At 37.5% G+C, this 22,463-nt stretch overlaps 2 protein-coding genes across 4 annotated transcripts in view; one reads left to right on the top strand and one right to left on the bottom strand.

Annotated features, from left to right (window-relative positions):
* The window catches only part of LOC149802439 (cytohesin-1-like), a 149,010-nt gene extending 145,022 nt beyond the window's left edge, over positions 1-3,988 (bottom strand). Inside the window, exon 1 of the mRNA XM_089951662.1 lies at positions 3,830-3,988. Within this exon, the coding sequence (XP_089807788.1) occupies positions 3,830-3,878 (49 nt within the window). The 5' untranslated portion in view covers positions 3,879-3,988. The remainder of the gene's footprint in view (positions 1-3,829) is intronic.
* A 290-nt stretch (positions 3,989-4,278) lies between these two features.
* The window catches only part of LOC149802438 (uncharacterized), a 75,241-nt gene continuing 57,056 nt past the window's right edge, over positions 4,279-22,463 (top strand). For all 3 annotated transcript variants that reach the window (XM_089951661.1, XM_089951659.1, XM_089951660.1), the window contains exons 1-6: positions 4,279-4,397; positions 11,709-11,828; positions 13,774-13,966; positions 15,654-15,724; positions 17,165-17,292; positions 21,678-21,765. In XM_089951661.1, the coding sequence (XP_089807787.1) occupies positions 11,724-11,828; positions 13,774-13,966; positions 15,654-15,724; positions 17,165-17,292; positions 21,678-21,765 (585 nt within the window). In that variant the 5' untranslated portion in view covers positions 4,279-4,397; positions 11,709-11,723. The remainder of the gene's footprint in view (positions 4,398-11,708; positions 11,829-13,773; positions 13,967-15,653; positions 15,725-17,164; positions 17,293-21,677; positions 21,766-22,463) is intronic.

Below are 22,463 nucleotides of genomic sequence, written 5' to 3'. Positions count from 1 at the left end.
TGGTTTTTATTCACTGATTCAAGTTTGTTTACCTTCACGTGAGACTGGTTTTTATCCAATGATTCAAATTTGAAGTAGACATCTTACATATTGGCTGTGTATGTTTACATTCAATATGCAACAATGCCATTTGACAGAATGCATGGTTGCAGTCAAATTAATTATTACTTAATTAATTGACCAAATCCTGAGTTGGTCTTTGTGGTACTGAAATTGGTATCTATCAAATCACTTCAAATTCATTTCCAGCCCTTTCAAATGCCTGTTTCAAAGACTCTTCCAAACATTCTAAACTATGACCATACAACCCTCTTTCCTATTACTTAAAGATGGGTTACTCAAAGAAGATAGCTAAAAGCAGTTTCTTTATCATCATTGTTGATTAATATTGGCTAAAATAGTACACCAAGATCTGTTAAAATAAAACTTTAAATTTTAACTAAAAATTTCAAAGACTGGCAGCAAATGAACCAAACTTAATGTCTTCAGAAGAATACATATTACTGTCCTTGTTTTCACTTAATAAAGGGGAAACAGCTGACTGTTCATCAATTCAATTATTATTGGCAATGAGACTAAATTTATCTTTTATCTTACACTAATTGCTGCTCTTGACATAAAATTTACTAATCTGAATTCTCCTTTGACACAAACTACATACCACATGACACAAGTACACTCTAAAAAGTAGAGAAATCTGAATTCTCCTTTGACACAAATTACATACCACATGACACAAGTACACTCTAGAAAGTAGAGAAATCTGAATTCTCCTTTGACACAAACTACATACCACAAGTACACTCTAAAAAGTAGAGAAATCTGAATTCTCCTTTGACACAAATTACATACCACATGACACAAGTACACTCTAGAAAGTTAAGAAATCTGAATTCTCCTTTGACAAAAACTACATACTACAAGGCACAAGTACACTGTAGAAAGTAGAGAAGTTTTGAAAGCTGTAATTGGCTGCTGTGTGAGAATCTAATCTGATAAAGTTTTAACGTCACAATTTATGCATGTGATTTAAATGATTCAACAATATAACACACTACCGCTAGGTGAGCTTTTGTTCCATTTTGCATTGTACCTATTGTTTACCACTATCTTATATGTACGTTTGTGAAACATTTGCAAATGTCAGATCATTTGTCAGCCATTTTCCCAGCATTACAAACATCTTCGATAGCATAAGTCATGGGCTTTGCCCAAATATTCAACTTGATCTTGAACCCTTGGCCAAGGATTACTTTGCTTATGGACTTAGAAAAAAAGCATGTATGTTTGAAACAAACATCATCAACAATGTTACAATAAAAATCATCAACAATGTTCCAATACACATCATCAACTATGTTCCAAACAAACATCATCCATGATATGCCAGTAAACATCATCAATGATCTATTTAAATACAGACCTAGTTGTGGGTAATCCAAGTTTTCTCGACAAGGTTGGACAAATACACTTGCTTGACACCTGGGAAAAGCTATAGTTTGCCAGGTGCCTGAGCAATTGAATCAACAACAATTATTCAATTGGATGAGTTATAAAGAAAACAAAACCAGACAGGGACTGGGGGATGACTAGTGTGTGTGATTTGGATTTTTACTGTAGCTTTAACAGTTTTTAGTCATATCGCTACGATGTCTGTAGTATGGCAGTTTACAGTGATGTCTAGCACTGAGGCATCATGCGGCAGACATGTAGCATGATGTCCCACCCTGTCACATTATCCTGACACCAGGCTGAACACTAACCTCTTAATGCTGAGCGCCAAGCGAGGAAGCTGTTAGTAACATTTTTGTAAGTCTTTGGTATGACTCGGCCAGGGATCGAACCCACGACATCCTGCATCCAAGACGGATGCTCTAACCACTAGGCCACCGAAGCGGTTCAATGACTAGTCTACCACAGTAGATGGAAAGGAATATGCAGTACTTTCTTCCAAAGACAACCTCACATTTTCTGTGCAGTTGTGAATGCTCGTTATTTGAGGCTAATTTTACCAAGATGGGAATGAATATCTGTATTTGAACTTGCTACCAAGCATTCCAGCTCTATCGTATTCGAGCCAACTTGAGCATTGGCCAATGGAACTTGAAAACATGTCCATTTGTTTGTGTTTGAATTGTAATTTATTTTGAAAAAGACATCAGGAAAGTAAAGTCTGACAAAAATATTACAACTTAAATTTGTAGAAAAGCACTGATTTGGGCTGCCAAGTGTGTGAGATATTCCTTAACTTTTGACTTATATTTCCAATGCTAATCGTCATCAGAACACGCTATACAGCATCGTTATTTGGGCAGTAAGACCTAATGACGCCCAAAACATATGTATCAGGATCAAGGTCTAGTCCTACATCATAAGACATATCAACCGATATTTTTGTTCCAGGGGTGAGATAGGTCTTACTGTCTAATGGAGCTAGCATGTTTTGATATCAAATAACAGTGTAAGGAAAGTCAAATTTTCTGAAATATCACACACAACTGGCAACCAATAATGACTCTTTTCTACAAAGAAAAATTATAATGTTTTTGGCAGACTTTACTTACCCTGATGTCATTTCTCTAATAAGTGTGTGTGTGTGTGATTTGGATTTTTAACTTAGCTTTAACAATTTTTCAGTTATATCACTACGATGCCTGCAGCGTGGCAGTTTATAGTGATGTCTAGCACTGGAGTATCATGCCGCAGACCTCTGGTACTGATATTTAGCTCAGGCATTTGACTGTGTATCCCTATCAAAAGTTTGACTTAATATCATACCTTTAAGGAATGCCAAATAATTTCCCCACGGTACTGTTCGACATGGTCCTGATCACACCCACTTAATATGCAAGAACAAAGTGCTGAATGGAATACTGTCCTCTCATTGGTTAAAAGAAAATGACATCATGTATTAATTTATAACATATTTTCAGTTTGCCAATGAGAATTAGTATCGGTACCAAATTTATTAAGCTACACAAAGCGTAGCTTGAAATAACAGCGTTTATTCTTAAATAGGTCACGCGAGCAAGGAGAAAAGTGTCCTCCCTTGTAGTTATTATATAGTACATGTATGACAGGTCAATTTTAAGCAATGATACAAGCCCCTGTGCTATGTCTTACATTGTAGGACTAAGGAAATTCTGACTATTGTGAAAAGGGCTATTGGACAATTTGGCCCAAAGACAATTCAGTACAAGACAATTCGGCCCAACTTGGACCGAAAATAAGACAATTCAGCCCAATTTTATAATACAACTGACAACAGTTTTAACAAGTATTTATTTTTAACATATATTTTGTCAATTCTTATATAATATGTTTTTACCGTATAGTTCAAAATCCTTGCATTAAGTAACTAATTATTCATTTTCTTTTTAATTAGTTTGTAAAATAGAATAGGTTGAGAATAAAATTTGAAACATTTGGTGAACTAGATAAATGTTTTCCGAAGTTATAATGGTTAGGAGCTTTCTGATATCTTTAGGAAAACCGTCCCAAATACAAATATTATTGTGCAGAAAGGACGTCTGATAAAAAGGAGTATAGTAGATTTTTTGGCCGAATTGTCTTATTTTCGGTCCAAGTTGGGCCGAATTGTCTTGGCTGAATTGTCTTTGGGCCGAATTGACCAATAACTTGTAGATACAAGCAACGTAAAGCAACTACTCAATGCAGTTACCTAATCCTAATAATAATTCAATATCATCTATCCATTTCCACCCTCAAAGTAACTGTCCATATAGATAAAACGGGTGGTCAAGGTTTGTGAAAACTCCGACTACACGTTTCCCATCCTCAACTCCCCCGACAAACGTGAAATGTTTACCTGCGATGTTGAAGGGGTTTTCACCACCAACGTCTGTAATGGTCGACATGTTTGTCTCCTGTCCTTGTTTTCTTCTATCCCAGATGAAGAAAAAAAAATATAGGCCTTAAATGTTATTGTTTACAAGTTCTTAGTCTAATATGCTTAGCTTTCCACAGATATTATACATCAACAGAATGGTTATGCTGCTCTTTCATTTAAATACATACAAAAACTATTTCTGTAACGTTTGTATACCATTCGAGCACTTTGCCATTAGTCTCAAAACCATACTGGAAAGTTTCGTTCTGTTCAATTTCTTTCTTAATTTTAAGTCTGTACTTCAGTAAATTCAAGCATAAAATAAAAAAATAATTTACTTTAAAAAATCTATTATTTTCCTTGTTTTTATCATATATAAGCATAACTAGAGGAAAATGCTTTGTATTTACCGCCTACTTCCTGTTTGAGAAAAATGTACATGAAGATTCTTCAATTAGCTCACCTTAGTCACATAATTATTTGTTCAAACGTGACCAGGTGACCAGTTTACGGATCGACTATGAGCGGTTCCTGCATTTTGCGTTATGTACGGGTACAGCATTAGATCATTTTGTTAAATGAAATGAACCAAACAAGAGCGAGGCGCATGTATGAAGAATTGCCCTTATTTTTAAGCACATTTTGGTAAATGGTCAGTACTTACGAAAAACGCGTGAGATAGCCTGACTCATCGACTCTGTACACATAAATTCAGTTGTTTAAAATATACCATGGTTTCGTTCCAAATTACTAACAAGATATAATTCAACCTATTGTGTTAATGATGTATACACCACAGGGTCTCATATCGTTGCTTACAATTGACTTGTCATACATGCTCTGTATAATAACTACAAGGGAGGACACTTCTCTCCTTTCTCACACAACCTATTTAAGCATTAAAGTTGATATTTCAAGCTACATTACGCGTAGCATAATAAATCTGGCACTGATGTTTTAGGTTAGGCATTCAACTTTGTATGCATATCCGTAGTTTGGCTTGCTATCATATCTTTAAGGAATGCCAGACCATTTTCCCACGTTACTGCTCGAGGCCATGATCGTGACCGCTTAAAATGCAGATGAAATCCCTCTGAATGTACTCAATATAAATGTTTTTATTTAAATCAGAGCAAGAATAATATTTTGAACTCATTTGGAGGTTTTTGTCGTTTTTGCCTGAAATGCAAGTAGGAAAGACATTTTGGGGGCTATTTCTGAATACATTGCAATACATCGGCTTTCAACAGATTTTCCATGAGACTAATGCCTAGTTGTAATAGAAACATCGTTTTCCATTGGTTATTTTGTTTGCGCATGAGCAGAAGGGTAACAGTTGGAGGTTTTTTCTTCTTTTTTTAAAATGCTTTCATATCAAGACAAGTCTTTATTCCACATGCTCATCGTATTCTACTTTTTTCATCTGTCTGTTGGGTGGAAAAAAATCGGGTCCAAAAAGTGAGTTTTTTCCCTCTGTATTTTATAGTGCAGCTAGAACTTCCAGATTATTTAGGATCATTGTAGAGCTATATCTGCCTGCTTTTTTGTAATATTACCCACTTTGATGTATCTTAAATGCCCTTGATGCTGCAGAGCTTGGCAATAGGGTACAGTCTCATCATGCTTACAGGCTGGATTGGGGCCAAATGAGTTAAGGGTTAGATGTTGTTCTCCCATGACCCTCACAAAAACAATGAAATGTTAGGTCCATAATCCCAACAGGAGTTTTGACTCCATGCAAAGTTTTGTTTTAAGGATTTGTTCAGCCATGTCAGAGTCCTGTACATGGCCTAAAGAAGGTAAAAATTGTGTGTTTGACCCACTTGTCATCGTAACTAATTTCAACATTGATATTGAAGTTATTTTTGGGTGATAGTTTTTTCACAATTTTTTTTCAGTTTTCAATGTTTTGTTTCTGTGTCTCAGTGAAACTATACCTTGCACCACCAATTTTTTTAACTATACTAGTTATTGGGTCACATGATTTAAAAATTGAATATTGTCAGTTTGACTTGCATCATTCTCTAAGATGCTGCTTTGAACATTTGGATTTGTGATCTCATTTTTACATATATTTAAACCAAATCTCTAAAACCCATATATATTCTGGACATATCTGTCAATGATATTATGAATTGCAAAGTACTATTCTTGGATATTTGTAATTATGAATGTATAAATCTTACTCATTTTCATATATCTAACTTCATGTCTGTAAAAGCAATAATTTTAAACTCCTGAACTGACAAAACAAGCACAAAATGAATAACAGGTTCCAAACTGCCTCATCAGGGTTTTAGGCTTCCACCAGTAATTAATGCAGATTTAAGATGTACACTGCCTATGTAATTAATGCAGATTTAAGATGTACACTGCCTATGTAATTAATGCAGATTTAAGATGTACACTGCCTATCCCATCTCTGTTGCTTTGCATTATGTCGAGCATCAAATTGTTGCAAATAAAAGTAATGACACAGAGAATAGGAAAGTAAAACTAAATTGTACAGATGTTTGGCTAGGTGTCATTTTAGGTTAAGTTTCACAACTTGCAGTGGTCTCAATAGATGCATACCTTTGGGTTTTTACATGTGGAATTTAAATTTTACACATTTCTGATGTAAGGAAATTCCAGCCATTGTGTTTTATATGATACACATTGAATTGTGTCTGTAACAGACTGTTGATTGATTACCTTACTCTTATAATCTAGAGGGTTTATTGCTAAATGCATGTTGCTTATGTGGTGTTATACGTAATAATGTTATTATACATGAAATATGATTGCTTTCAAGTCTTTTATTAACAATTGGGTGACCTTTGATTTTTTAATATATTGTTTAATTGTTTTTGTGTTGTTCAAGAGGTTTATAAAAGAATATAAAAGGGAAGTTAATACATGTTTTAGTTTAATTCATGTAAAAATACCTAACCATAAGCTTTTGTCCAAAGCTACACAAAAAACACAGGCAATGTCCTTAAGATAAAATTAATTTTTATGAGTACTGGAGTACAGTCGGCATCCGTTAGTCTCGAGAGATGATGGAACTGCACCCATGAGAGATGTCCTGGTTGGTGGTTGTGCAGTGTCTGCTGTGGCTAAGTAGTCCAGTGTGGGAGTGGCAGTCCCTGCTGCACTTTCTGCACTTGAAGGTTGTGTCAGGTGTTGGTTGAAGCTGCTTCTTCCTCTGCGATCGTCTTTCATCAGCTAGCAAGCATTGCTTGTCCTCTCCGGCTTTCAGACCAGTGATCAGAGCATGTCGCCAGCCTGATCTGTCTAGAGCGAGCTCTTCCCAGGTGTTGACATCAATATCAAGGGCATTCATGTCATGCTTACAGACATCCTTGAAGCGGAGATGTGTGCCAGAGGCGAGTTCCGAATAAAGAATGTCTTTGGGGATCCGTCCGTCAACCATCTGACATACATGGCCCAGCCATCTGATGCGGCATTGGCGGAGGAATGTGATCATGCTGGGAATCTTGGCATGCTCGAGCACCTCGTTGTTTGTTACTCGATTGCTCCAGGTGATCCTGAGTATGCGTCGGAGGCATCACATGTGAAAGGCGTTCAGTCTTTTCTCTTGTGAGGCATACAGAGTCCAGGTTTCATGAGTGTGCTTAGCATGCATGCACGGTACACGGTGATCTTAGTGTTCATGGTCAGCATGCTGTTGTTCCACACTCTCTGCGATAACCTGGAGAGAGTTGTTGATGCCTTTCCAATTCATTTGTTGAGCTGAGCATCAAGCGAGAGGTTGTTGGTGATGGTAGAGCCGAGATACATGAACTGACTCACCGCCTCAAGTTCGTAATTGTTGATGATGCTTGGGGGGTCCGCGTCCTGAACCATCACGTTTGTTTTCTTTAGGCTTATGGTCAACCCAAACTCATCACATGCTTTAGCAAAGCGGGCCATCAGGCACTGAAGCTCAGCTTCCGTGTGGGTGGCTAGAGCAGCATTGTCTGCGAAGAGCATGTCCCTGATGGTTACTTCACGCACTTTGCTCTTTGCCTTCAGTCATGCCAGGTTGAACAGTCTGCCATCTGATTGTGTGTGCAGGTAAATCCCTTCTGTGGACGTCCCAAAGGCATGCTTGAGGAGGACTGCGAAGAAGATGCCAAAGAGCGTGGGGGCAAGGACACAGCCCTGTTTAACTCCACTGCAGATGTCAAAGGGGTCGGATATTGAGCCATCGTACTGCACTGTGCCTTTCATGTCATCGCGGAAGGACTGGATCATGCTAAGCAGCTTTGGAGGGCAACCAATTTTCGCCAGGATTGCGAAGAGTCCGTCTCTGCTGACCAGATCGAATGCCTTGGTGAGGTCTATAAGGCCAGGAAGAGGGGTCTGTGTTGTTCTCTGCATTTTTCCTGCAGTTGCCTGACAGAGAAGATCATGTCGATTGTTGACCTGTCTGTGCGGAACCCGCACTGCGACTCTGGGTAAACTCTGTCGGCAAGCATCTGCAGTCTGTTCAGGATGATGTGTGCGAAAACTTTACCCACGATGCTGAGAAGTGATATGCCCCTGTAGTTGTTGCAGTCGCTTCTGTCGCCCTTGTTCTTGTACAGGGTTATGATGTTAGCATCTCTCATGTCCTGAGGCACTGCCCCCTCGTCCCAGCACTGGCAGAGGAGGTCGTGCAGGTGTGTGAGAAGCACGCTACATCCACACTTGATGAGTTCTGCTGTGATGCCATCCTTCCCTGGGGCTTTACCTAGGGACAGTTTCTCTAAGGCCTTCTTTAGTTCGTCTACAGTAGGTTTCTCATCCAGTTCAGCCATGAGAGGGAGGTTTTCAATGGCGTTGAGGGCATCATTGTTCACGTGGTTGTCTTTGGAGTACAGTTCGGAGTAGTATTCCACCCAACGCTCCATCTGCTTGCTCTTGTTGTGGATGGTATCGCCTGTGGCAGACTTCAGTGGTGCTGTCAGTTTCTTCGTGGGACCCATTGCTTTCTTTATGCCATCGTACATGCCTCTGATGTTTCCAATATCTGCTGCTGACAGGATACTCTGACAGAGCTGAAGCCAGTATTCATTGGCACACTGCCGTGCTAATCTCTGCACTTTGCTTCTGGTAGACCTGTATGCCTGTAGTGTCTTCTGACAGGGGAATCGCTTGTATTGCAGGTGAGCACTGCGACGCTCTTCTATGGCTGGCATGAGTGTGGCAGAGTTAGCCTCAAACCAGTCATTGTTCTTTGATTGCTTCTTACCAAAGATCCGTGTGGCTGTGCTGTATACAGTCTCTCTGATGTAATCCCATCTTTCTTTGGCACTGCCTTTGGGGGGTTCTGAGTCAAACATCTTGGAAAGAGCATATGTGAATTCCTCAGCCTTGTCTGGATATGATGTCTTGCTCACATCAATGCGTGGTTGACCCTCTTGCCTAGAGCGGTGGATCTTCTTTGGCTGAAGCTTCATTTTGCAGCACACCAGCGAGTGGTCGGTGTCGCAGTCAGCACTGTGGAAGGTACGTGTAAGAAGCACACCCATCATGGCTGACCATCATGTAATGATCAAGTCCAGCAGGTGCCAGTGTTTAGATCGGGGTGGCCTCCAAGACACTTTGTGCTGTGGCTTTGTCTAAAAGAATGAATTGGTGATGCTGAGTTCATGGTACAAGCACATCTCTAGAAGGCGCTGCCCATTCTCATTCCTCTTCCCAACGCCAAACTTGCCAAGACAGGAGGGCCAAGAGTCATGATCAGCACCCACCCTAGCATTGAAGTCACCCAGCAAAATCAAGTTCTCTTCCTTGGGAATTTTGTCGATGAGTGAGTTTAACTCATCCTTGGTATCTGTGGCGGATCTTAGTGTGGGAGCGTAAACACTGATCAGGTTGACAGGCCCGTTTGTGGTATGGAGGCGGAGGGATAGCAGTCTTTCATTTCCTTGTTGGCAGGGTTCTATCATTCCCAGCAGAGTGTTCCTGACAGCGAATCCAACACCAAACTCTCTGGCTTCATCTGCACTCTTTCCTTGCCAGAAGAATGTGTAGTTCTTTTCTCTGAGGGACCCAGAATCTGGTAGTCGTGTCTCCTGTAGTGATGCGATGTCGACCTGGAGCCTTGCAAGTTCGTCATTGATGACTGAAAGTCTTACCAACATCACTGATTGTCTGGAGATCATCTGAAAGCCCAGTCAGCATGGTCCAGACACTCCAGGTACCTAGCTTGAGGATTGAAGTCTTCTTTTTTATTTTTATTTTGTTATTTCTTGGTGTAGTCCACTTGTCAGGTACTCGCGTACCTTAAGCCTTATGCACCCAGCAAGGCATGCGAACTGTGGCAGGATGGCACCTTATTGGCTGGGGGCTGCCCAGTTTAAGGCGGGCGGTAGCTGTCCAGTGAAACATGTTGGTCTCTCCCACCATCAGAAGCAACCCCTGGCATCTGGCTCTATGCCAATCGAGCTGTGACTTATAACTGGTAAACTGCTGCTTCCCTTGTTGTGTCGACGCTATGGAGCGAAGCTGGAGTGTCCTCTCCAGGGCGCAAGCCTGGGCAGGGTGATATGGAGAATCAACTGTTGCCCATGCAGATGATCCCCCCTCTCCACACAGCTGATGGATCCAAGGGAAAGGACAAGCCGATACGTCATGGCACCAGCTGCGTCGCAGGAGTTGCCAAGATGACACTGAAATCAGTGCCAAGTCGCCTTAGGGATTCCGACTCCGGATTTTCTGTTGGGGTTTACTCCCTTAGCCTTTCCCCTGAGAGGGTATAGTCGAAAGGCAGCAAAGGTTTGAAATCGGAGTTTACCTTCTCCTAGATGGGCGACCACCCAAGGTTAACGAGCCCCATCTGCCCGAAGCATCTGGTTTTGAGGCGCCAGAAACTCGCCTGTCATCCCTTCTCCAATCAGTTTAAACAGGTTCCGCCACTCGTGAAGGCCTGGAGCTGGATTTGGTTGTCAGAGGCTCTATCAGATGCAAGACACTTTGAGATTTCCAAGGGAAGTGGGTGCTTATCTCCCACAACCACCCCCAGGCGATAACAACCCTTGAAACCCGGAGTACAGTCACCAACTTCAAAATCCCAGCAGCAGGAAACTGAAGTGTTATATTTCTTGCATGCTGAGTGTGGTTGTTTTGCCATTTTGACCTTTTAATGATGATACAAAATAGACATTCTCTATTCTTAACAAAATTGAAATTTACAGGGAAACCTGTACCATATAAAATTGTAGAGCCTGTTAAGTGTGAAACTTAATAACAAATGCAGTTAATGTCATTAGTGGTCACCAGTCAGTGATCTTGAAACTAAAACTGCTTGTTTATTTTATTTAATAATATTGGCGATGAACTTTGAGATATATGCCTCGTACTTAATTGTCATATACTGGCTCATACATTGTGAAATCAGTTCATTTCTAACAATCCTTTGTTAGACTGCTCTGGTGGTTAGAGCGTCCGCCTCGGATGCGGGAGGTCGTGGGTTCGATCCCTGGCTGAGTCATACCAAAGAATTACAAAAATGGTACCTTAACATCTCCCTCGCTTGGCACTCAGCATTAAGAGGTTAGTGTTAGGACTGGTCAGACTGGTGTCAGTATAATGTGACTGGGTTGGACATCATGCTACATGTTTGCGGCATGATGCCTCAGTGCTAGACATCAATGTAAACTGCCACACTGCAGACATCATAGCGATATGACTGAAATGTTTTTAAAGCTACGTTAAAAATCCAGATCACACACACACAATCCTTTGTTGCCATTTGAGGCTTTTAGCAATGATTTATAAGTCAATGGAAGGAGAAAAAAGAAATTCGAAACTTACCTATTTTTATCCAGATATATTCTGTTCATATTCTTATGATTATATGTGTATCTTTAGTTTACTTATCTTTCAGGCACATACCTAAGTCATGATTGAGCTGGGTGTTCTTGTCAGTGTTGCCATCATTGGTTGTGGTGCTCTTCTAGTCTTCGGTTGTGTATGCCATCTCTTCAAGAAACGTCATGGATTCTTGGTAAAAATATAACAGGGCTGCTAGTTAACTTGAAATATCCAAGATATCTTACAAATAATGCCAGTTGTCTGTCTTTTTATTCCCATGCATTTCAAAGAAAAGGTGAAGATTATGTTATCCTGTCCGTCTGGGTTTGAGTACATGTGCAGGTAATGTCACCCAAATCCTAATACACTGTGAGAGGTAGAGACTTCCAACTTTGTGATTTGATTTGTCTGCAAATGTCCAGAACAGTTGTAGTACTTTTGGAGTTTAGATCAAGAAGGGATGGGTTGAGGGAGAACATGTAGGTTTTGGAAAGGATGCTGCAGACTTGTAGTTTAAAGACTAATTTAAACCATTATTATAATATAATTGGATATGGTTTGATGAATGTCGCTCATGTCTTTTCTTCCACTTGGTTCATTATAGAATGGATTATATATATTTATTCTCTATTTTTAAAACAAAAAAATTTGTACCGCTAATTGCAAAAACAAGTTGAAAAAATAAATGATAATATTATGTATTCATCAGCTGATCACTATTGTTGTTATCTTTGTAATAGTTAAGGACTGTAGAGAATTCTAATTTGTATTCCCAGATGGCCAGTTTCATTCAAACAATTTAATTTTATACCATGACCGTTTTTATTTAGTTTTTTTTATGTGGTTGCATTGTTAAAGTTTACTAGTGTAGAAAGAAGGAAGGCTGCTATTGTTTCTAATATAATTGCCTCATAAAAATTTAAAATGAAATTGGAGACACTAATAAATACTTAAAATTTCCTGTTTGTAGTGCCTCATTCCAGCCTACAAATTATGACCCTTTGTGTTGGGTGTCCTTATTCCATGCTAATACACATAGTTGATATTTTTTGCATATTAGTCTGAAGTACACTTTCCATAGCAGCTATTAAAATAGGAACAATTAATTTTGCCAGACTAGACAATACCAGCTTCTGAAAGTGCAATGAATTAATTACCAAATATATAAAATGTAAATAAAGTTATCGGCTCTTTTTTATAGAATTTACCTCTGAAGTTCAGGAAGTGAAAATGACCAAGTGGAATTAAAGGTTCTTTGAATTATACCTAAGATATACAAGGTCATTTTTAAATAGCCAGTATAATCAGCGAGGAAAGCCAGGGAAATTCTTTTTCTTTAAAATTCTAACCCTATACAAAACTGTAGAGCACCACCTATATAATTTCTAATGTCATTTGGAATATATCATTTCTAATGTCATTTGGAATATATCATTTCTAATGTCATTTGGAATATATCATTTCTAATGTCATCTGGAATATATCATTTCTAATGTCATTTGGAATATGTCATTTCTAATGTCATTTGGAATATGTCATATCTTATGTCATTTGGAATATATCATTTCTAATGTCATTTGGAATGTGTCTTTTCTAATGTCATTTGGAATATATCATTTCTGATGTCATCTGGAATATATCATTTCTAATGTCATTTGGAATATGTCATTTGAAATGTATCATTTCTAATATCATCTGGAATATATCATTTCTAATGTCATTTGGACTATATCATTTCTAATGCTGTTTGAAATATATCATTTCTATTTTCATATGGAATGTATTATTTCTAATGTCATTTCAAATATGTCGTTTCTAATGTCAATTGGATTATATCATTTCTAATGTCATCTGGAATTTATCATTTCTATTTTCATATGGAATATATTATTTTTAATGTCATTTGGAATATATCATTTCTAATGTAATTTCTAATGATAACCATCCTCAACACAGAGTGTAACACTTTATCTGTTAGGTTATAGAAAATAAGTTGATCAGGAATTCCAAAGGTCAACAGTGCTTGAATCTTTATCAGTGCCTGTCAGATCTACTTACTACATGTTCATGTAGGTCTTGATTTTAATCAGATTGACATAAATAATAATTTTCTTCATACATCTGCTTTAATTGTATAGGGTTTTGAAGACTATGACCCTGAATCCGCTAGAGGAGTTTCTGTGTATCCATCCAATGAGAATGCAGCTGGAGATGGTATTGTATTTGAGCCACTGCCAGATATACTGGCCAAAACAGTGGGAACCAAGGCCCTCCGTCCACGTATTACAAGTGCTGACAAGGAGAAACAGGCCAATGCTTCCAAATTAGTCAGTCAGTATTATTTTATTTAAGACAAAGTTGAATGCTTTCAGTCATAGAACTATATCAGACATTGCCTGGAGCTTTTTGTCATTTTCGCCTGAAATTCAAGTAGGAAACACATTTTGAAAGCTATTTCTGAATACATCCTAATACATCAACTTCCAGGTGATTTTCAAATAACCTAATGCCTAGTTGTGTTAGAAACATCGTTTTTCAAGCTATTTGGTTGGGGGTTTTTGGATTGTTTTTCTTTTTTGCTTAAACAGACCCATTATTTTTGTATTGAGACCACTATTTATTCCAAATGCCCATCTTATCCTACTTTTTTGAAATGTTCATCTGTCTGTTTGCTGTTCATACCAGTCTGCCTTAGATCTGAAACCAAAAAGTCTTAAATCCAGACACAAAATTGGATTTCGACCACAGACAGATTTTGGGTGGGGAAAAAATCAGGTCCAAAAAAGTTAGGTTTTTCCCTCTATATTTTGTAGTGCAACTAGAACTTACAGATTCTTTGGTATCATTGTAGAGCTACATCTGTCTACCTTTCTATAATACCACCCAGTTTAGTGTATCTTACATGACCTTGATGCTACAGAGCTCGGCAGTAGGCTACTACCTCCTGCGAAGTAAACTCATCGCCAGGGGTTAATAAGTTAACAAGGATTTTTGGAATTTTTTTTTTACAAATCATCAAGGAATGGCTAAGTTTGTAATTTATGTGCAATGTTGATGCACAAGTGATTAAATACGCAAGGAATATTCAAATTTGGTGACGTTGTCAAAATGCTCCCATTAACACATTAACCCCTGGAGGTTTTTGTCGTTTTCATCTGAAATTTGAGTAGGAAACACATTTTGAAAGCTTTTTATGAATACATCCTAATACTTAAACTTCCAGGTGATTTTCCAATAACCTAATGCCTAATTGAGTTAGAAAGATCATGTTTCATTGGCTATTTGGCTTGCACATGAGCAGAAGGGTAAAAGCTGGAGTTCTTTTTTTTTTTTTTTTTTTTTTGGCTTAACAGACCCATTATTTTCGTATTGAGACCACTCTTTATTCCAGATGCCCATCATATCCTACTTTTGCAAAAGTTCATCTGTCTATTTACAGTTCATACCAGTCTGACTTAGATCTGAGACCAAAAAGTCTAACATCCAGACACAAAATAGGATTCCGTCCACAGGCGAATTTTGGGTGGAAAAAATTGGGTCCAAAAAATGAGGTTTTTCCCTCTGTATTTTATAGTGCAACTAGAATTTCCAGATTATTTGATATCATTGTAGAGCTACATCTGCCTATGTTTCTATAATACCACCCACTTTAATGTATCATACATGACCTTGACACTACAGAGCTCAGCAGTAGGCTGCTACCTCCTGCCACGTAAACTCATCGCCAGGGGTTAATGAGTTAATAATGTAATAGGTCAATGGACCTATAATATCTGGCCTGCAGTTATATATAGATGTCATACGTTCTGATTTGCTTTAGAACAAGCTCATCAGATACTAAATCATGGCTTCTTATTTACAGTTATGTTATTTGTTAAACCTTTTTCACTTGAGTACATTTGTTTTGAGGAGCAGTTCCATTTCACTTGGTTATCCATTCAAATTTTATTTCTGTAACCATTTTACACATTTCCAGAAATAATAAAAACTTTTAGAATAATCTGAATTTTTTTTATAGCTGTTTACCAGCCATTTCCAAGAAGTCAGCTGTTGTATGTGAAGGAACTTGGAGTAGGCTGGTTTGGACAGGTACAAGTTTTCTTATCACATTATGATTTCATTAATATAATACTACAGAGGGAAAAGTTTGTTTTCTTCATTATAGGTAGAATCAGTTTGACACTGATAAAGGTATCATTGAAAATACTTGTAAAAACTTTATTTGTTCTTTTAATGTAAGGTCCTCGGGATGTTGATTCCAATAGAAATCCCCTTTTCATCCATTGCTTATGATGGTCACCTTTATTTTTTTCTGATACATCTCTTGCATTAATGTTTCTTTAATTTGAAAGTTTCCTCACAGATTCATTGGTAATTAAGTTAGGTAGCATACCAGACTATATTTTTAAATAAAATGATGCCAGCAAAGCATGATTTTTTGGTGTGACTTGTGGATGAAAATTTATGTAGAGCAAATGCATCTTTTTAAACATCAAAACATGTCCAATCAGGAAAAGGACAAATCAGCACCAGTTCACAAATTTGAAAAGAAGAATGTGAGAGTGTTGTAATATAGCACTTGGATTGAGCACAAAAGAATTTGTGGAATTCACAATCATTCACCGACAGTTTGACATGTTAAAGTGAGTGTTGAATAGAAGTAATTTTGTGTTTGTATTATGGTTCTAATCCACATGGCTTTGCCCTTTTTTTCAAAGAATTCTGACCAGTTGCAGATCAAGGTTAGAAGTAAAAATAAATGTACATTTTTCATACAGTGTACTGTAAATATGGTATTTCATATTGTAGGTTATGCTTTTTTGTGCTCAGATTATGTTTTGTTGCAACAGTTGTACATCTCTTGGGGTTGACATGTATGAATTGCATACGTGATGACATTTGGTCATTTGCCTTGGCAGTCTATAGTTTGTGAAAGGGTCAATTGAAGGTCGGGGTTCTAAGTTACTTAGCAGCCTTAACTTTTATTAAATATTTACGGGAAAATCAAACTTGACCTAGGTCTTCTTAATGTCATGCCTCATACCAAATGATGTACCAGTCCATGAAGGCCTTTAAAAGACAGTAAGCCTTGTACCAAATGATGTATCACTCCATGAAGGCCTTTAAAAGTCAGTAAGTCTTGTACCAAATGCTGTACCAGTCCATGAAGGCCTTTAAATGTCAGTAAGTCTTGTACCAAATGCTTACCAGTCCATGAAGGTCTATAAAAGATATTAAGCAAAACCAAAATTAACAAATGGACAGGACATGCTAGGATGAGGTGGAACAAAGGGACAAAGGTATGCTATGTCCAGAGCATAAAACCTGAACTAATAACTGGATCATCAGAAAAGGTCATATTGACCTGCTTTTTAAATATGTGAGCATCTGACCTACATAAATGAATGCACTATCTATGTTTATGTCTGTATGTGCTTGTTCAGGAAGACTTCGATTGGATATTGTCTTGACTTTATTTCACATTCCTGATTGCTGTGTAGATTATCATAATGTATCAAACTTTTGCAGGTCTTGGAGGGCCATGCTGACAAAATCATGCCAGACAGCAGGCGCAGCAAGGTTGTTATCAAGATTCTAAAAGATGATGCAACAGAGCTTGAACAAAGGTTGTTCTTAGAAGAAGTGGCACCTTACAGGTAACTTACCTCCCCTTAAATGGGAGTCACTATATGTTCTGAGCTGAAATAGAGTACTTTGATTTATTTTATTGTAGTTTCCTTGAGTTTCTACCTGTGAATTTTGATCACAGTATAAAGTTAGCACTCTTCTGTTCATGTTTGGTAAGTATAACTCATCTGCACTCACCTAATTGGTGAGTAATTTATACATCCAAAGGTTGTATCTAATGTGTCTTGTAGTGGTGTTTATTTCTGGGATTACTATCTTCAAGTGGTATATATTTTTATGATTATGTTTCTTCCGTTGGTATATATTTGTGTGATTATGTGTCCTCCAATGGTGTTTATTTATATGATCATGTGTTTTTTTGTGGTGTATATTTCTTTGATTATGTATCTTCCAGTGATGTATATTTTTGTGATTATGTCTTCTGGTGGTGTATATTTGTGTGATTATGTGTCTTCTGGTGGTGTATATTTGTGTGATTATGTGTCTACTGGTAGTGTATATTTGTGTGATTATGTGTCTTCTGGTGGTGTATATTTGTGTGATTATGCGTCTACTGGTGGTGTATATTTGTGTAATTATGTGTCTACTGGTGGTGTTTATTTCTGTGATTATGTGTCCTCTGATGGAAAACAGGCTACCAATAGATGGAAATTAGACTACCATTGGCTGGAAAGTAGGCTACCATTGGATGGAAAGTAGACTACCAATGGATGGAAAGTAGACTTCCAGTGGATGGAAATTAGACTATCAAAAGATGGAAAGTAGACTATCATTGGATGGAAAGTAGACTTCCAGTGGATGGAAAGTAGACTACCAATGGATGGAAAGTAGACTTCCAGTGGATGGAAAGTAGACTACCAATAGATGGAAAGTAGACTACTAATGGATGGAAAGTCGACTACCAATGGATGGAAAATAGACTGTCAAACGATGGAAAGTAGACTACCAATGGATGGACAGTAGACGATCAAAAGATGGAAAGTAGACTACTAATGGATGGAAAGAGACTACTAATGGATGGAAATTAGACTACCAGTGGATGGAAAGTTGACTACCAATGGATGGAAATTGGACTACCAATGGATGGAAAGTAGACTACCAATGGATGAAAATTAGACTACTAATGGATGGAAAGTAGGCTACCAATGGATGGAAAGTAGACTACTAATGGATGGAAATTACACTACCAATGGATGGAAAGTAGACTGCTTGTGGTTGGAAAGTAGGTTACTTATGGTTGATCATTGCATAATTTGATTATAATGTACAGTGCACAAGGGGACTTTGTGAAATGAGTCCAGGCAACTGCATATTTCAAGTCACCTCGCCCAGATTGGCAAGTGCTCAGAAAATTAAGTGTTTTTTCTTGAGAGGTAGTAAAATGGGAATGGCTGTAGCATGGATAAAACAGGTGGATGGGGAGATAATGGGCAAGAGTCACTGCCTTTTCTCCACAGGTTTACTACTACTACTAATAATAATAATAATAAACTTTTTTTTAATGAGGATAACACATTTGGTCATGACTGATCCATCTGCCATGTAGTCCTCCGTTTTGTAATTTGCAGTGTTTAAAAACAATTTATTTACAAGATCATGCACATAATCGGGTATCGTTGCATGCTTATTCATACATATTTAAACATGACTGACAATGTGTGACTAAACTGGGAAGCATATACACATATGAACAATATCCTGTACACAGGTACATACATTTCAGCATAAGTCATACAAATTTACATGAAGTAATACTACAGTTAATTATTTCTTTCAATGACTGAGATTGACAAGGCCGATATTTTCATAGTTTTGGGGTGAATTCCATCTAGACCAGCTGATTTGTTTGTGTCAAGTTTATTGAGACTATCAAAAGTGTCATTTATTGTTATCAAGGGAAACTAATATGATCGGGTACAATTTCATTCACGAATGTAGTTTGTCTATATTAAGCTCTGTAAAATTAGTCCTGTCAAGGGTTTGTGACATATTAGTAAAACAGAGGTTCAGTTGGTTTGCAATATCAAGCTCATCAGCATAACTAGTGTAATTTCACATGGAGCTAGAGGTGCAGGCTTCATTGAAGTTAGATTTCGCAATTGATTCCAGATGTATCTGTTAAAGGAGTGCTTGCATTTTATAATGAGTGATTTGACTTTGTTCTGCCACAAATGACAGTTTGTAAAGTCTTTATATTTATGATATTAGTTTCGTTTGCATTGTGCCTCTGCGATGTCATTAGTATACCATACTGGTTGTTTTGATCATTTAATTCTTTTGATGCGTATGGGGGATGTTTATTTAGGATAGTAAGAAAACAGTGGTTCCAGATAGACAAGTCATAATCTGGGTCTATGTTAGGAAAAGTAATTGAATTAAGTTTGGTGATAGTTCAGTGAGAAATTCATTTTCAGAAAAGTTTTTGAAACATCTGTATTGCATGTAGGAGTGTAAGTTGTTTTTCTTTGCACTCTCATGCTTACATGTTGTACATATAGGATAGTGATCACTAATAGGGAAACATGGTACGTTTATCTCGTAGAGATTGGTTGGATGGGTAGTATTGATGTGGTCAAATTTATTACCTCAGTAAGTTCCTGTAGTTGTATCATATATAGCCATTTAGTGTTAGTATCAGAGCGGAAGTCAGTATTAAAGTCTCCACTGATAATTATTTCATTGATGGAAGATAGAGCAGCCTCTAGCTTAAGTTCAAATTCATCAGTCCATGATATGAGGTAGTAAGGAGGCCGATAAACAGAGCAGATATAAATAGATTGACTATTGAGGAAACTTAACTTGATCCATATTGATTCTCTAGTAGAAATTTCTAAATCTGTTCTTCTCGTGTGTTATTTGAAACATACATGACTATCCCTCCTCCTATGCCTTGTGGTCTATCTCATCTTTCCAAAGAAAAGTTGCTAATAGAGATAGCACTGTCAGGTACATTACAATGTAGAAACATTTTGCATAGTCCAATTACTGCAAGGTTGAGTTCATTTTGTCTTGATTCATCGATTTCTGGTAAGATGAATAGTATAATTTAAATATGGTTTAAATTAAATGGGGATGAAGTCAGGTCGTGTTGAGTGTATGGAAACCAGTGCCAATACACTTGAATCATTTTTTAAACACCCGTTTTTTGGTTTTTCATCAGATGCTTCATGGGTCAAAGAAGGTGGGGTCATACTGATACAGTTCTTGTCTTTTGTGATGATTTGACTTGGTATGGGTTCGCTTTGGAACAGATATTTCAGTGAAGAAACTTTCATGACAGAGAATGAGAGTTATTGCAAAACTTTGAGTTATCTGAGTTATCTCCAATCTATATTCATATCTACAGTTATGAATATATATTATTATTGGTCCTGTTTCCAAGTCTGTTTCCATCCCTCCAACTATTTTCATTATAGCCTAAACTCATTGTTGAGAGAAAGTGATCACATTTGATATCAAATATCACAAGAATAAATTTATCACAATTATTTGTACTGTCCACTAGAACAACTGATAATTGGCATCAAGGTTTCAGTTCTGGCTCTTTTATAAATTTCTAGGCTTTTGTTGTTATTACAGATTATTATTTCTCAGTCTGGCTTCATTACAAAGCTTCAAGGCTTATGTCATGATAAACCATTACTAGATACTTTAGAAATTTTCAAAAGCTTTTGCCGCAATAAAATCCTTACTGATTTACATCCGGCTACTTACAGAGTTTCTAAGCTTTCGCCATGATAAAATCGACACTATATTTAGTCTGCATATTTGATAAATTTTCAACAGCTACTGGATACTTGCTTATAATCAATTCCAACTACAAACAACATAGACCCTGATCTGCCATCACATACTGCACAAACACATTGTTATCTACGCTGTTCTGATTACTCCTAAACTGCACGAACACATCATTATCAACGCTGTTTGTTCTGATTACTCCTAACATACTGCACAAACACGTCATTATCTACGCTGTTTGTTCTGATTACTCCTACCAGACTGCATGAACACATCATTATCAACGCTGTTTGTTCTGATTACTCCTAACATACTGCACGAACATGTCATTATGTACGCTGTTTGTTCTGATTACTCCTAACAAACTGCACAGACCCAAATATGTTGGTGCATTTATGCAGCAACAGATCTGAGTCTGTACATTTGGCAGTTGGACTAGATCTAATAGCAAGTACAGATTGTAACAAAGTCAGTTTTTTTTAATGGCATGAATTACAGACCAGTGAGCATCTGCACTGATCAAACTGTCACAAACTCAAGTTGATGTTTAAATAAATAGCGGTTCTGACAAATGATAAAATAATTTCTAAACTGGATATTAGGCAAAAAAGTCATAATTAATTACATGTAAGCGATGATTATTTCTTTGCAGAGAGTTTAATCATCCCAACATTGTGCGGATGTTAGGGCAATGTACGGAGGCCTCTCCATTCCTGGCAGTTCTTGAGTATCCATCATTGGTAGGTAGCAGAAGGTATTCATGCTTTCAGGATATATACTTCCTTTTTCATTTGTCCATTTTGATACTTAATAAAATCTGGAGACGTGCCAGTAGTATATTCCATGCTTCAGATGGACTACAAAACAGGTCCTGGTAAGCATATGCCCCTTGCAAAATGAAATCCATCATAGTCTACTTACGATGGCTGTGACACTTAGTGTTCATTGTCTGATCAAGCCAAAACTGTTCAGTCACACCATCCTATTATGTTACAAACATGTGGAATACTTCTGACATTTTGGCCATTGCTTTGTGTCAGACAATTGCAGCAATTGGTCAAACTGTTTTGGAGAAATTAGAACCACACAGACAAGAAAACCACTTAGTTAAATGAAAACGACAGAATCCTTTATGAGCTAAACTTTCTTCTAATTTGGCTTTGCCAATCTTAAAGCACGTTTGATTCAAAGTACCTTTTGCTTAATGCTGCTATAGTATTTTATGAAAGTGACAAAAAAGACAATAAAGAAGAATTGTTTTTATTCATCTGGTTTTCTCATCATAGCAGTATTGATGTTAAGATACTTCTTTATGTTTTTTCACATTTGGCTTAGATTTAAAGATAATACAGAAAAGACCAAAGTAATCCCAATACAAGTCATGGTGAGATTTTTTTTGGTCCCCTTTATGGCCAGAATTATGCACTGTATCATGTCA

Source organism: Sinohyriopsis cumingii, chromosome 3, assembly GCF_028554795.1.
Source record: "Sinohyriopsis cumingii isolate HCF-2022 chromosome 3, ASM2855479v2, whole genome shotgun sequence".
Taxonomy (NCBI): Eukaryota; Metazoa; Mollusca; class Bivalvia; order Unionida; family Unionidae; genus Sinohyriopsis; species Sinohyriopsis cumingii.
Note: the sequence above shows the minus strand (reverse complement) of the source record. Positions and strands in the feature narration are given on the sequence as shown.